Source organism: Cherax quadricarinatus, chromosome 50 (assembly GCF_038502225.1).
Source record: "Cherax quadricarinatus isolate ZL_2023a chromosome 50, ASM3850222v1, whole genome shotgun sequence".
Lineage (NCBI taxonomy): Eukaryota > Metazoa > Arthropoda > Malacostraca > Decapoda > Parastacidae > Cherax > Cherax quadricarinatus.
The window spans coordinates 18332171-18349391 of NC_091341.1; the positions used below are offsets into that span (position 1 = coordinate 18332171).

Below are 17221 nucleotides of genomic sequence, written 5' to 3' on the forward strand. Positions count from 1 at the left end.
TTGGTATATTTGTGTGGGGAAGGGGCGGCATAATGCAGTGTATTGTGTAGTACTGTGTATTATTACTGTACGTAAATTATATTCATGGGGAAAGCACTATTTGTACATTGGTACTGTATTGTACCATATGAGAAATGCATTAATGTTACCTAAGCAGTGCACAGAATATGATACAATGAGAAACTTCTGGAATTAAACTGTATACAAATACAACATATATTGGATAATGAGAACCTTCAAAACTAGAGATGACAAGCTCATGATGATTCTCTTCAAATTGCTTGTTCTCTCTAGGCTGGATTATTGCTGTATGCTAACAGCCTCCTCTCAAGACAGGCAAAATTGCAGACCTTGTGAATATACAGAGAACTTTCACCACACATATATAAGTATGTACGATAAAGCACCTAAATTACTGGGAATGGTTGAAGTCCCTTGATTTGTATTCCCTGGAATGCAGGCAAGAAAGACGCATGCTAATATACACTTGGAAAATCCTAGAGGGATTAGTCCCAAATCTGCACACAAAAATCACTCTCTGCAAAAGCAAAAGACTCAGCAGGAGATGCAACATTCCCTCAGTGAAAAGCAGTTGCACCATGACTATGCTAAGAGACAACACAATAAGCATCAGTAGCCCTAGACTGTTCAACTGCCTCCCAGCATACATAAGGGGGATTACCAATAGACTCCTGGCTGTCTTCAAGGAGCTGGACAGGCACCTAAAGTCAATACCTGACCAGCCAGGCTGTGGTTTGTGTGTCAGTTTATGTGCAGTCAGCAGTAACAGCCTAGTTGATCAGGCCCTGATCCACTGCAAGGCCTGTTCATGGATCGGGCTGCAGAGGCATTGACCCCGAAAACCCCCTCCAGGTATCCTCTAGGTATAATACTGTAATTGTAGACTTGAGCAAATTTTGCCTTGCTCAAGGTTTTGCAAAACTAAACATCTGCTTAAGTTGAGAGCTGTCTATATAATGAGGTAATAATAATCGTGGGTTTAGCACCTTTCTCAATGTATCATTGTCATCTTGTACCTTCCCAACGGAGTCAGGGATCTAGTCATCACGTAGTAGATCTCTGCCTTAGCTATGTTTATAGACTTTAACCTGATTAACACTCGCCTTTTATCTGCTGTGGTCCAAATGCTGCTGTTTCGAAAGCTTTTCTAGCATTTTGATATCCCAGTAATTTTTGGGTATTGTCTGTTGGATTAACCTCAATACCCAGTATCACAAGAACTCTATGCATGTAACCTAATACTTATTACTAAGAAGGAAATAAAAGTCTTTGTCAGCATGCTGGCTAGCATAAAAGCTTTCATTATGTAACAAAAATGTATATTAAAATAAAAAATAGCTAATAAATGCTCCCAATAATCACAATGCTCAAAGGATAAATAAAACAGGCTGTAAATGTGGTTAATACTAAAATATAATGAATAAGTCTACACTGCCCAAAAAATTATAAGTACAGTGGACCCCCGACTTACGAACAGCTCCCAACTCGAACAATTATGTAAGTGTATTTTTGTAAGTGCTTCTGTAAGTGCATTTTTGGGGGTCTGAATCGGACTAATCTAATTTACAATATTCCTTATGGGAGCAAATTTGTTCGGTAACGGCACCCGAATAGCCTTCTGGAACGAATTAATATCGTAAGTCGGGGGTCCACTGTACTGCATTCTGTAAAATAAATAAAAAAATTATAGTAAACACATTAACAAAAATGGTCATAGTTTAAACTGAGCAAACAAGGTGATTACACAGGCATTCAAACAAGAGATAACCTGGAGTTCCTGATTCAGTGCTATAGTACATAACTGTTTACTAATATATCCTTCAGGGAGGAGGTGTCTTGCAGCTGGTAAGGGAGTTTGATCCAAGGAATTGGACCCACCCTCCTCTAGACTGAACTTGATTGCCTCCCATATCCCATGTGCTATACGACTCCTACAGTTCTAGAACTTTTTATAATAATAATAATATAGTAATAATAACAATTACATTTACCAATATACCACCTAACCAAAGCAAACCTTACAATGAGAAAGTAGAAAACACTTATCTATTTCAGAATCATCCATAGGACACCTTGGGACAATGAAACTCTCACAAGACGTTCCTCTAAAAAAATTTTAATAACTAAATCATATAGAGAATTCTATCAAACTGGAGTCATTAGGAAGGAAAATTCACTAGAACTATTTCCACACTTAAGTCTTGAGCAGAAATGTAGACTATCATCATGGGGATGCACTAAACCAACTAGGGTTATGCAATGCCTAGAAAATGGGAGGCTATCAAGTTTGATCCAAGGAAGGAAAAAGTAGCTCCAATTCCTTAGATAAAGAACAATTCAGTGTCAAGGTGCTCCTCTTGAAGGAAGCAGAAACAAAGATCATACCAAATTCCAGAGAAACTGCTGGACCAGAGAGATAATGAAGCTTGCAGCTGTCATAGAGACAATGAGAATACATGGTACACAAAAAAGAAGTTGGACAAGATCACTTTTAACTCTCCAAAATCATAAATCAGCTTCCAAATTTGTCCCATCAGGTACAAACTGCCTTGTAAAAAAGAATACTGTCGTTTTAAATCTCCCAATAGCTGTAACTCTAATGAAGGAAAGAATTATGAATAATAAAGGAATACATATACTGTATGTATACATGAAATATCCAACTCCAAGGATTAGACAAAATGGTGAATGATCCAGAACAACCATCTCTTGTTGTCTGATGAAGATATATAACTTGTCTCCAGGGTTAGGAACTGTATGATTGGCTAATTAAACATTCTGCAAAAGCCAGTGATATATTTCCCATAACTTTTGATAAGTAAATTTACAGCTGGGATAGTATCCATGTATGATTTGGAAAATTAAAAATAAATGATCACATTATCTGTTATGTATAACTGGAAATAACATACACATATCTCAAGTCTGATCAAAGGAGTAAATGGCAAGAACACACAAAAAATGGTGATTGGTAAATCAACAGATGACTCGTGTTTATTGCATACATACTACCACTGTGCTACAGGAACTAAGGATGCAGCAAATGAGCTGAATAAAAAACATAGAGTACCTACCAAGGGAACAAACTAAGTACTGTACTGTACATAAACATCCACAAGCATTAAAGGTGTAAAAAACATATGGAGCCTTAGGTAAACAGCTAATATCCAATCATGGGAGTAACTAATCCACTGAAAAATCTGTAGCATGATGCTTTGGATGAAATGTTTGTGTGCCCACTATGTGCCCTGCTTAATAAATTTACAACTGTCATTTGATAAAAATTATATTCAAGGTGAGAGATACCTAGATATTGGTGAGGGCTCTTGATCCAAAGAATTGGAATGACCCTCCCCTTCCTTGGATCAGATTTGATTACCTCCCATTCCTTAGGTGCTGCATGACTCCTGAGGGTTTAGTGCTTCACCATAAAAATAATATATACAGTGGAACCTTGGTGTTTGAATGAACTGGAATCTGAACAGTTTTGTTCAGAAAAAATTAACCCAGTCTGAACATTTTTCTGAAGTCCAAATGTGCTGGCTTGTTTAAAATTCAGTTGTAAAGAAGCTTTACACGAAAGCCGTTTCAAAAGTGCTGTAAGTGACCTCTGATGCTGACCTAACTCTCAGAGACTTTTGGAAGAGTCAGTTCAACATCTGTGTGAGGGGCTGATAAAGCCTGGGAAATACTGTTTCAAACATTGAACTTTCCAGTTTGAATGCTACCTAGGAACCAGTTAAGTTCGAGCACCAAAGCTCCACTGTATATTATTATTTTCATAAACCATTCTTGAAAAGCTTAAAGAATAAACCTGTATGTCTAACAATTTGGTGTGTGGTTTGCTGAACAAATTATCATACATACATACTATAGTATTTAGTCATCATTCATTAATCATATTATTTTCTATACCTTTTATTAGACACCTGAATCACCAGACATCTGTCTAATGTTAGACATCTGTCTAACTTGATATGGTAGGCAAACATCTGAAATGTCATTTATGTCATACATTATACAGCCAACAGTACATCAGCAATCATTAGGTCCGGTAGATAACAATAAATCACACAATACTAATGACTGACAGGACAGCAGTTATTTGCATACCACAAATTAACTTATTGCCATGTAACAGACTAGTGCCAGGAACAGCAATCACTGAAGTGATTTGCTGTATATAGATATACTTTTGTCTTAGATATCTTACAAATGTTAGTCATCTATACAAGTTTAAAAAATAAAGCCTTAAATTCATGGAAGTGTTCAAGTAGACATCAAGGAGGACCAAGACATTCTTTCAACAAAGTACTGTAACAATCTTGCATGAAGTGAATAACCAATTCTAGTGTGTGTTTGCACATATCGTAAATGTAAGTATGGTTAATAAATACATACATAGCATACAATTTTAATATGGTACTGTACTGAGAATTTATCATACAGTAGCCAATGCACAACAGTTATCATTATTTGCTAATATCCTTTAATAAATTTACCTTTACAACAGACTTGGCAAAGTCAACACTTAAATAGTAGTAGTCCATAACTTATAATCTTAATATTAAACTTAGTACTGATACAGACTCGATCACAGACACATACAGTGAGGTCCTGTAGCCTAGACGGAGGCACACAAACACACACATAGGGATAACATTCTGGGGCTGTTATCAGCGCATTTTTTGGAAATCGCATCTTAGATTCTAACATTATTAATCTTATCATGGAGCTTGGCTTCAAAAAATGTATATACAATAATATTATATAATTGTGGTATGTACTTTATTTGTATAGTGCAACCCCCAAATTTGCATTCTTGCATTTTTTGAGATCCTCAAAACCAGAATTGGAACATTACACTAAATTCTGTCTATTATAAAAAATTCTTTCAGATTTGCAATGAGTTTGAGCGGTGACCACACTGTGAGCCTGAAAGAGGTAACTACTATTTCTGAGCATGAGAGATAATAGCACAATTAGCAAGTGCACAATTTGAGTGTGAAGGGTAACAGCAGGACTTCTGAATGTGACAAATAACTGCAGTATTTTTGAAAGCAAAGGGTAAAAGTATTCGTTGGTAAAAGTGTCAACTGCACTACACTATATCCAAGTGTGAGAGGATAACCTCACTAACTTGGAGCAGAAATGTTAAAGTATTTCTGAATGTGATGTGTAGCAGCAGCATTTCTGAGCAACAGGTGTAATCACAGAATTTCTGAGCACAAGGAGTGCGAGGGGTAAACAACTGCACAATTTCTAGCACAAGGAATAACCATACCCTAGTATGGTATTTTCAAGTCAAAGGACATGCAATTAAACTGCGATTTAACAGACCCTGATTCAGAAGATTTTGGATTTAAAAGACAAAATCTGTGTCTGGAGAATGTCCAGAAGCAATGGAGTACTCATTAAATCTAGAACAGTCCATTCTTTGTATAGTTTATTAGGTAAATTAATTTTTAATTTAACCCTTTCAGGGTTGGTGCCGTACTAGTACGGCTTGCACGCCAGGGTCGGTGCCGTACTAGTACGCATAAATTCTGGCGCCTTCAGATGTAGCGAGAGAAAGCTGGTAGGCCTACATATGAAAGAATGGGTCTATGTGGTCAGTGTGCACAGTATAAAAAAAAAATCTTGCAGCACACAGTGCATAATGAGAGAGAAAAAACTCCGACCGTGTTTTTGGTTTAAAACCGGCTTTGCAGTGTACTATTTTTGTATGGTATTTATGGTTGTATTCTAGTTTTCCTGGTCTCATTTTATAGAATGGAAGACATATTGCAGAAATTGAGAGATTTTAATTGGTTTCACAATGAAAAGTACCTTGAAATTGAGCTCAAAGTAGCAGAAATGTTCGATTTTTGTCAAAATTCAAAAGTAAACAAATCATGCCATGCGTCCAATACACGTCAACCGGCGAGTTTGATATTCTTTCACAAGTGTGCTGATATTCTACACTAATGTAGTAGTCTGCATAACAGTAAATCTATTTTTTTGTGAGAATAAAAATTCAAAGTGGAAAGCAAAAGAAATGTAACAGAGGCCTGGGGACATGACTTATGAACATAGGAAATGTTATTTTAGCACCAGGAATGTCTGGCTTGTTTATTCTGGACCCTATTTGGAAATTGGCATCTTTTGAAATTTGTGTGAAATTGGTAAAATTGCGAATTTCTGACCACTTTATTGGATAGTTGAAATCGGTAAATGGGTGGCTTCTTGTACTCACTCGACAGAAAAAATGGAGTTCTACTGGTACATTGGAATTGGCCAAAAATAGGGCTCAAAGCGGGCAAAATCGCCGATGCGGAAACATCGTCAAGACCGCTAACTTCACGAGAGCATAATTCCCTAAGTTTTCTATCAAATTTCATACTTTTGGTGTCATTATGCTCAGGAAAAGATTCTCTATCATTTCATAAGAAAAAATAATTTATTTTGTTTTTCGAAAAATTTCCGACCCCCGAGAACAAGTTTAGGAGAGGGCCTGCCGACCCTGAAAGGGTTAATGGAAAAATCCACTGTTATTGTTGTGGTCTGCTGGGTAAATTGTTTGCATTTCATGGGACAAAGTCCATTAAATACAAAAATTCTAAATTTAACCCTTAAACGGTCCAAACAGATCGACGTTCAAATTCATAGTGCTACAAAAGTAGATCTAATTTTTTTTGCATATTTTCAAATGTAACAAAAAAAAAAGGTAGGTAAAAGTTTTTTTTACACATTTTCAGATGTAAAACAAAAAAGATCTGCATTTTTTTACATACTTTCAGATGTTGAAAAAACGTATATATACGTTTGGACCATTTAAGGGTTAATGGACAATTCTGGATTTAACAGAGTCCGCTGAATCCAAAAATGTCCTTTATTGTTACAGTCAAGGAAAACACCATCACATCATTAGGATTTAATGGACAATTGGCTTTAATAAATGCTCCTTTCCTCAGAAACCATACCACGAGCGGGGATAGAACCCGTGATCAGTCTCAATCGTGTCATTACGATTTTGTGATTCATCCTTCCCTCATGCTGGTCTCTTAAATCAAGGGTTCTTTTCTACTGCTGTTTTCCTGTGCTACCTTTCACACTAAAGAACAGTAAAGTTATCCTTCAAGTTCAGAAATAGTGTAGTTATCTTTCATGCTCAGAAATACTGGTGTTACCTTTTGTGCTCAATGGTGTAGTTGCCCCTCAATCACAAAAAATATAGCACTGTCCCTCATGCTCAAAAATGGTAGTTGCCCCTCGTGCTCAAAAATGATTGCTGACCTATGCACTCAAAAATAATTCACTTGACTTTTGCTCAGAAATGGTGCAGTGACCCCTTGTGTTCAGAAAAAAAGGGTGGTTCCTTTTAACTAAAAAATGGATAAAAAAAAAAAGGTGCAGGTGCCTCTTGCACCCAAAAATAGTGTATAGCTTTCGCTTGTGCTTAGAAATGGCACTGTTAAGTCAAAGAAATGGTACCATTACACTAAGAAATGCCATAACTCCTCACATTCAGAAATAATGTTATCACAAGCACTCATAAAATGTACTGTTACTCCCTTGCACTTTGATGTGGTGTGGCTAACTCTTCTTTAAAAAATAGTACGATTACCCCCTCACACTCAAAAATGGCCTGATTTCTCCTCCCACTAAAAATTGGTGCAGAATCTCATCACTTTCAGAAATTATAGTTACCACTCTTGCTCAGAAATACCACATTAACCCCTTGCACTCAGAAATAGTGGAGTTACTGCTCATGCTCCTAAAGAGAGAGGGAGGTTACCTCTAGTGTTTAGGTGTGGTTACCTATACACTGAAAAATACATGGATTACCCATAGTGCTCAGAAATAATGTGGTTACTCTTCACACTCAGAACTTTAAATTACAAAATAAATGAAATACTGTATTAGATTTTATAAAAAAAAAAGAAAGAAAAAAAACATCTTATCAAACACATTTTGATTGAACTCCTGCAACTGTTTTTGTATTCAGGGATTCTGCACCAAGCCTCATCAAAATGGGCACCATGAAAATGAAAAACAAAATTAAACTTGCCACAAGAGACCCTTCAGTAAAAAAAAAAAATGGATAAATAAAGCATGCAAATTTGGAGGTTTAATTTTACCATAAACATACTGGCTATCAGATACAGATATAATCACTGCATGTATAATAGTAATTTGTTATAAAATTAAGAAATATATTACAGTAATATAAAATTTACATAAATTCATTCTACTGTACATTTACTTTAACTAATAATTTGAATGACTTTTTTGAGTTTACCCAAATATATATTAGCAATTTAACTTATTAAATTTCACTAGTCATCATCTGATGTAATAAACATACATTGTGATTTTAAGCTAAATATTTAAACCTCATGAATAAGCATTAAAAGTGTCATAAAATATTACATTTATGCTCATTTGAACAACCATGACTTAATAGCAACATCTTGCCTTTGCCATGCATTGTACTATTGAAATTACTGTACTATTAAGATAAAAAAAAATCCAACCCACATCATTTTTAGTCAGAATCTCAGATCTATCTAGGAAAATTTAAAAACTGTGCTGCAGATTGCCTCATTTCATTACACAACCATTAAGCAGAAGTTGTGTTAAACTTTGTTTTAAGTAGCTGTAATACAAACAGTGTTGAATTTCAACCAATTTAACATACAAATTTCAGACAAAATTTCTGTTCCTTGTCTAATGTGTGAAAATTTGTCTCTCTGTCTAGGATTAAGGCCCCACTAGAGGATTGAAGCTATGGTAGAGGTTGAGCCAGTCCCTCCTCTTAACTTCCACAACTTGAGTAGCACATAATATTCATGGGTACACTAATCAGTAGCAACTAACTGGGTACATTTAAATACAACCTACCTGGTAAATTTATTAAACATCATATTAATGCTAGTAATTCAAATATTGTATAAATATCTGATAAAATCTGTTGTGAATATCTTTAACTCTCAGATTTAAAAGCTTATTTACTATAAAAGTGCATATCAACAACAGTGATGAGCAAACAGTGCTCTGAAGGCAAGGATATTTCCACCCTTACTATTGATACCTTGTAGTAAGACAAATAGGAAAAATAATCCATGTAATAAAAATTAAATAAAACTTGCTTGTAATGCTTGTCCATATTCTTTATAAAGCTTTATTATCCATTCCAGAAATGGAAGGCATTCTTTATTAATAGGCTGTCCTACACCACATGTCATCTAGTTACTGAGCACACTTTATAAATGTTCACCCGGAACTTGCAGCCCATCACAAGGGTTGATACCTTAAGTATGCAAGTACAGTACTGTATTCTAAAAGTCAAATATGCATTTCAGATCAATGATTGCTCATATTTTAACCAAACCAGCACTTGATACAAGGAAATACAATGAAGTTTAGAAGAGAAACTGAATGGTCATGTACAAGTTTCAGATCTCCAGTTGCTATGTTCAAGGTCATAATCAGTCAAAATAAAAGAGGAAATCACTAATTTCCTGTAAGTAAATACAGTATTCACATTGTTTTGGAAGAACTAATAGTGAATTATCACACTATTTCAGAAGGCCAAGATCATTGGCACAAGTTTTTATACTGATAAATTATTATATCTTGTTAGGGAAAACTATAATAAATATCAGACTTTGTTTTCCATCCTCTAAGTAGAGAATTGTAACACAACACTTACAGCATCATATTTTAGTGATACATTAGAGTACTGAACTCCACTCTTTTGCAAAGTACTCAATTATATCCATAAGTTTTGTTTGTATAATCCTTAAATATGGTAAGTATGGTCTCGTACAAAACCAACATAATTTTACTCAGCATGGAAAAATCTTCCATATATGATACAAAGGGATTGTTTCAAAGCAAATTTCAGCCTTGTCAGTTTTCACAAATGGTAGTCTTCATATAATTTTTGGACCATAATTTAAAAAAAATATTCCTTTTAAAATTTACTAAAGCATGAATTAGGAAAATATAACTTTGCCATGGCTTCTGAAGAATAGAATGACACACCATGTATACATCATGCTGGGTGACATTTAACACATTACCAGTTCTGCTTGCCATTAAGAAATGTGTCCTTACATTGTCAAAATTAATGAATCAATGCTCATACAATCTCTTTTAGGGTTACATGCACACATAAATGAAGCACATACACGTAATGTATAACCATATTCAGTTTTTACTATCTTTTCTCTAGTTTACTAGAATTTAGAGAAATTATAAAAATTAATTGACTTTAGTTAACAAACATACTCAATACATTTATAAAGATAATATACATAAACCTATGCATCAGTATATATATTTACAACTTTACAGGCAATTTTTCCTGGGTATATATCCAGTCCCATAAACAATGTACAAACCTTTACATAAACAAATTATGTTTTTTTAATACTGAAGCAATCAAACTTTGCAACTATAAACATATACAGGATACTGTACAAATTTCTACATATTTTTAACAAGTTTAATATTATTGTACAAATAAAATTGCACTCAAAGCTACAATCATCAATAATATTTACAGGAAATTTAACAAGTGAGTTAATTTAATGCTTAATAATTTTTTTTTTTTATATCTGACCCCCTTTAACAAATAAACTGTCATGTGGCTTGATGCTGAAACTACATGAATAACTGCCATGCAATAAAAGTATCTCAGAACTTCAAATGATCATACTCTGAGTTTAGTGACCTAAAATATGTGGTTACGGGTAACAGAATAATCACATCATCTATCAGGTTGGCAATTCTACCATTACACATTAATCAACTCACTTTTATAATTACTAAGTCATTTTTAATCATTAAATCTGGAATTCATTTATGTATTTTTTCCATCTCTGAGGAGCTATAATTGCTTAAATGCATATTTTTTAATAGCCCCTAAAGTAATTTAAACTTTGGGATACACACAATATTTATAGCACCAGAAAACTTAGTGTTCCCTTATAAACTAATTACTGTATCAGAAAGCAGTTCTTAGTTTAGTATCTTATGAAGGTTCAAGTGCTTCATACTTATTCATTTTACAAAAGGAAAGTGTGAATATATTTTATGACAGCAAATGCCAGGCACTGTACGACCCTTTTTGGGTTTAGCTCTTCCTTACGAATATATGAAATAATGTGATAACACACAGCATGGGTCATTATCCAAGTACTGCATTGGTAAAGAAGAAATATTTAATTTATGAAATATCTGCAGATTTTATATACAGTATTAACAAAGGTTGAATTGCTAAGAGTAAAAATCCCCAGCAATAGCTTACCATGACTCAACTTTTGAATTCCACACTTTTTCACTTATTAAAAAAATGTATTGCTATATGACTTCACTAAATGAGGTATTATATATAAACCTTTGTTTAAAGGTTTATATATAATACCTCATTATATATATGTAATAATAATAATAATATCTCACTTTATGTACTGCAAAGGAGAATGGGAGAGAATTTTAAGTAAAATAATTCCATACAGTATATAAAATATTTCCATTCTACCACACATTACTGTCATTTGCTCTTTCTCAAAACAAAGTGCTTGACAAATTTATAGTAAAAATTTAAAATGTGTCATAATACAAAGCTACATAATTATTGTATTGGAGCTATCCTATCTTTAGATCAAATCTAATTACTGTACTTCTACTCTCCCAGGTGATGAATGACCTCTTATAATTTTAACATTTCCCCATGATTATGACATTAATACTTGAATAAATATCATCTATTACTGGCCATAAGATTTGAAAGGAGTAGTTGATGCTTTTACTCAAGATACTGCACTTGGATTTTTCCATAACCCCAAGTATAAAACAATGGTATATTTTCTGTCATCATAAATGTATGTAAATTTTTTTTTTCTGCATCAGCAGTCAGTTCATGCAGAGATTTTATATCTTATGAAGAAAGTGATGATAATGTGTGTATTTATACATATACATATGGAACCAAATTAGCTGTTTCCTGCATTGCAATCAACACATGGCCTTTGCATATCCTCTTTATCATCAGGGCTAAAATGTGATACTAGAAATATTTATAAACAAATTATTTATTACCCTGGGAGTCACAGGTTCTGGATGTCTATGTGAGGACTTTACCAGTGCCGATGCAAATGCACATTTCTGTACTGGTAATCTGAACTTTAAATTTAGATTAGTAATGCAAACCTTTAATTACAATCAACTCTGCAGTGTCATTTATATACTTGGACATGTACTCAGCAGTAACACATGTATTGTTGGAATCACCACTTTTGAAAAAAGCAAAGCCTTATTAGAGTCAGTCAACAGTTTCCTACCTGAAAAGTGAGGCAAGCAATATTTATACATTATATTATCTACTTCCATTTGCATAATCAGGATTAAAATGAAAGAAAGTAAATATAATGTCAGTACTGCAATACTGTGCATACTTACATATATACACTGCATCAGTCTAGCTGTTAAACCTGTGTTTTGTGATAAGAGCATGTGTGAAGCTAGGCTACTGCTGTTGCAGTGTTTACACATGAATCTCTCCCTGTTCCCTTATTTCTATCACTGAAAATGTGATGAAAATTATATATGGACACTATATTATCTCACTTTTGTTTAAAATTTCAAGTCTTAACATGTTGCCATAAATCACGTGTTTAGATGGCGCTGTACAGCATTTATACTGATGTTATCTAACAGGATGGCCAGTGCCATGCATATGCAGCTATTCTTCACTGTACCACAATTTGTCATAACAATGATTAATGCAGTGTATTTTTTAAATACACTACATTAATTACTGCTGGTATATAACAGAGTACAGTAATCAGTAATACTGTATTTTAGTGAAATACTATAACAATGTTTAATCCAATACGGTGCAATCACTGTATTTCAAATTTTTCATCTTATTAATTAAATTATTAACTTGAATTGTCATTTCTATTTACAAAAGCATGCTGATGGTCAACCTCACAGCAGTGAAACTGACTTGGAGCTGCTTGGGTCTGTTGCAGCCCTGACTCAACAACATGATAGTGATAATTGCTTATATACTTTTTTCATTTTGATCATTTATTCACATTTAATATGGGTGGTTTGCACTCATAACATGGGAAGTGTTACTCAGGACATATTTATTTAATAAATAACATCTGATAACAAGCATTACTTATTGTACTATGAAATTTTTAAATCTTAAACACTGGTATTTCATATGCAGTTCTTCCATTTCTTAACTACCATTTGAAGCACCTCTAATAGCAAGCATAAGGTTAAAATAAATTCTCTGCCACTTTAAGTAAGGCATTCATTGTATAGCATATTTCTTATAACTTAAAAATACTTGCTTTAATACATAAAGTATCATGCTACCATAACTGCACCTAATCCTCTTATTATTGCTCAAACCTTTCTTGAGGCAGAATCAGTTATTACAGTACTCGCTCTCCTCTTGTAGTCACAATATCTATTAGGCAATCACTAACAGCCTAACTGGCCAAAGACTGAGCCACAGGTAGTAGACTGAAGATCAAGCTTCCCTCACTCCCTGCACTGTTTGATTTGCAGAAGGTTAACAATGAATGAAATGCAATCTATAATTAGATACTATACATAATTTTTTCAACTCTTAACCTGAAAATAGTTAAATTACCCCCGCTATCAAAATAAATAGAAATAACATAAAGTATTACATCAGCATTAAGCAACTAGGTTCTCATACATTTTTGAAGCTATCTGATGTTACTAACAGTTACAGAAGTAGAATGGAATATGTTAGATACTGTAATGTAATTTCAGAGCAAGTACATATAATTAAGCACACTGAAGGTTATATAATAAATATTTTTGGTGATTTTTCTATGACACTGTAGTCAAGCTATGTATTTCATAATTTATTATAGCCAGAACTTGTTTACCTTCATATTACAATAACCATACAACATATTTTATATTTCTAGAATGTTAGCATTTGCAAGTACCACCTAAAATAACAAAGAATTATGTTAATTAACATTTGCATTATGAAACTGAGCTATTACAGTATTTTCTAACATCTGTATGTGAGGTTTTTAGTTTTATTCAATTTTTTCCAGTGCTGTATACAGCAAAGCACTATTTTCCCAGAATCATCTGTCTGGGATTTTGGGTAATAAACCAGATCTTCCTGCCATGTTTTCAACATGAAGGTAAAGAAGAAAGAGGAGAGCTAGGTCATGATGGCACCTCTCAACAAACGTTTTTTATTTATTTTTAGGGCACAGACTATCATGGCTGACCTGCCCTGATCCTGTCTTGACTCTCCTGCCATGGGTTCGAGCCCAGTCTGTTTATTTTATCCCGTATTTACATAAATTCCAACTTATTACAGTTACATAGTTACTGACAGTCATAATTCTACACCTATTCTGCATGCTGGTCACTGATAATAATTATCAAGATTGATGCACAGAAAGCAATGCACCAGTGTCTTGTCTACAAATTAATGGGGTTTTGAGGTTTCAAGAGAGTTCTTCCTAGGAAATTCTGTTGTTTGCTAAGCACCTAGAGGAGCGAGTGGGCAACAGATTGCAAGAAGTACAAATATTCCTTGCTTTAGTGTACAAGTATAATATATATTGACTGTGGCTTAATATAAAATATTAGATTCTTATATATTATCAGAGCCAACGCTTCTTTGCACCACCCTGAGTCACTCAAAGTGTGGCACTTTAGTACCCCACTATTTTTTAGCAATCTTTACACCTATCATGCCATTCCCAAGACCTCTATCCCAGATGATACTTAAATATTCTATAATAGCTGTAAATAACTGCATCAAAGAGTTTGGAAGAGAAAATCTAAAATCATTATATAACAAGTAAATGCTTTGTTGTAAGGTTTATGCAGTATATTGTTTATTGTGTTTATTTTTGGGATTTATTAAAGTTCCTAATATATTTTCAGAAACAGACCAGGAAAACAGTGCTGTACGTACTGTATAAAAAAAAAAAGGAAAAATCACTAATGATACACATGTATTTAAACAGCAGTTAAGCTTTGCCAATCTGAGGCATTCCCAAAAGAGAGGAGTAATATGTTCATGGACTCATTAACCAGCACACAAAATACAGGAAGAAAATTAACATACAACATATAACAGTGATTTGAACCACTTAAACATCTGTGTATCTTGATTTAATACAGTCTAAAGCCACATGCAAACATATGACATGATTTAGTTAACACTTAGGTTCTTTATGCACATGTTTAAATCTTTATTGTTAATCACACTGGCAATAAAATTGTACTTTACTCAAGCTGTTGAATCCAATAAGCACCAAGTTGGTCTGTTTGCATTGTAAGAATCTTATTCTTTAAAATTAATATATTTTTAATTTGCCAAAGTTAAATACAATTTTCTGACTTATCTGGTTACATACAGAGCTGAATTTGTATTAGAAAATACTTTAATTTGGTTAATGAAATGATTACAAGTAGTTTGTACAGCAGCTGTCAGTGCACCAGGGTGCTTGCTATGACAGTGTATCCCTGGCAGTGTTACCATACATTTAGGCACTACCAACATAACCACATTATACTGCAGTAGAAGCTTGTATAGTCCACTGGAGGCATTTTAACACTTCATACAGTAGTCTTTGACTTAAAATGACTTTAGTAACAAAATTATAATTTATGGAGCCTTGAAGGCTACAAAATGTACCCTGTTGTGGGGTCATGTACTAAGCTTGGTTTTCACACTCTAGGAAAGTGGGTCAGTCTTGCACACTCTCTGCTGGGAATACTGATCTAAGAATAAGAGAAGCAGGTCTTGAGGATGGTTTAGATGGCCTCATTGGAGGTTTATCTGTACTTCCACCATCTGCCACACCATTCTCTGCCTTTTCTGACTCTTCTGGGACTGCAGACCCATTCAGCTTGTGGCCTAGCTCAACATCCTCTACATTCATTTCTTCCACTGGACACTGTTTTGGCACAGACACCACATCCACTTTGGGTTCAGTCTTGTCAGCATCAGTGCGAATGTGTGTGAGTGTATAGAGATTGCCCATGAACATGTACTGCTCACGCACAGCTTCATCTGGTATTCGTCCAGGCTCGTTGAGTCCATCATCATCTTCATCATCCTCTGTGATATCACCAGAACCACATGTGTCCTCATCAGGGTGTCTGGAATTACAGTGCATTGTTATAAGAAATAAAATCAATAAATTTTAAACACTGCATATTCTGCAGTTTATACTGAAATGTCAGACTCTGCAAACTATGGTATCCTGTTTCAAAATGTGATTAATAGTGAAAAGTGTGTGTGTACACTGTTCATCAGATATGTAGCAGAACTATTTGGTAGTTAACATCAATCTTTGACTATATTAGGCATTCGTGGGTTGAACATAAAATCTGTTATGTAAATTAATGACCGGAGATATATACAGTGTGTGATACTGTATTTAATCCCTTTACTGGGCAGAGCACCATGTGTGGTATTCTAAATGCATGGTATTCGTGGCACCATAGAACCAAGTGATGCATTCCGAGAAACTTAGTTTTTTATGCATGCCAGACCAATCACAAGACTTCTAGGAGCTACATTATCTATGACACAGGCTTTTCATTGTATCTCACTGGCTTGGGCAGTCAAATGTAAACACCTTCAGCTAAATGTTGAGACACAGCAACATCATGGAATCTTGGAATAAAAGACATCTCCATAACTTACTTGCTACTCCTGGCCCTACTCTTGGGCATGATCTACTTCCACTAGGAAATCCCGCCTACCAATGACAAATGCTTTCATCTTATATGACCCCAATATAAGCCCACTTTTTCCTGCCATTGCTTCAGATTCATCAAGACTGCAGTACTGAATGCCCGCTTCTCTGAGGGACTGATTACTTCATCTTCTACCTCTCTAGTCTTTTGTGTTGTATTGATAAAGCCAACAGTTAGTAAAACATCTACATAGTAAAGTTACCCAAACGTTGCACATCTTAATTTATCACCTCATCGGTACTGTACACCACTGATATTCAACATTATATAATTTGTTGTATATTGCAAATATGCACATATTTGCTCGTTTGTCCTGCTCATGTGTTTTCTTGTCATTTCGGTCCCAATCAAGCATCTTTTATGTAAAGTGCCCAGTGGAAAAGGGACTGTGATTTTGCTGAAACTCATTTTGACAGTG

The 17221-nt window shown here is 34.4% G+C and overlaps 1 protein-coding gene across 3 annotated transcripts in view; it reads right to left on the reverse strand.

Annotated features, from left to right (window-relative positions):
• Positions 1 to 1416: 1416 nt before the first annotated feature.
• LOC128695373 (uncharacterized) overlaps positions 1417 to 17221 on the reverse strand; it is a 193561-nt gene continuing 177756 nt past the window's right edge. For all 3 annotated transcript variants that reach the window (XM_070095444.1, XM_070095445.1, XM_070095446.1), the window contains one exon: positions 1417 to 16200. In XM_070095444.1, coding sequence (XP_069951545.1) covers positions 15786 to 16200 — 415 coding nt within the window. In that variant the 3' untranslated portion in view covers positions 1417 to 15785. The remainder of the gene's footprint in view (positions 16201 to 17221) is intronic.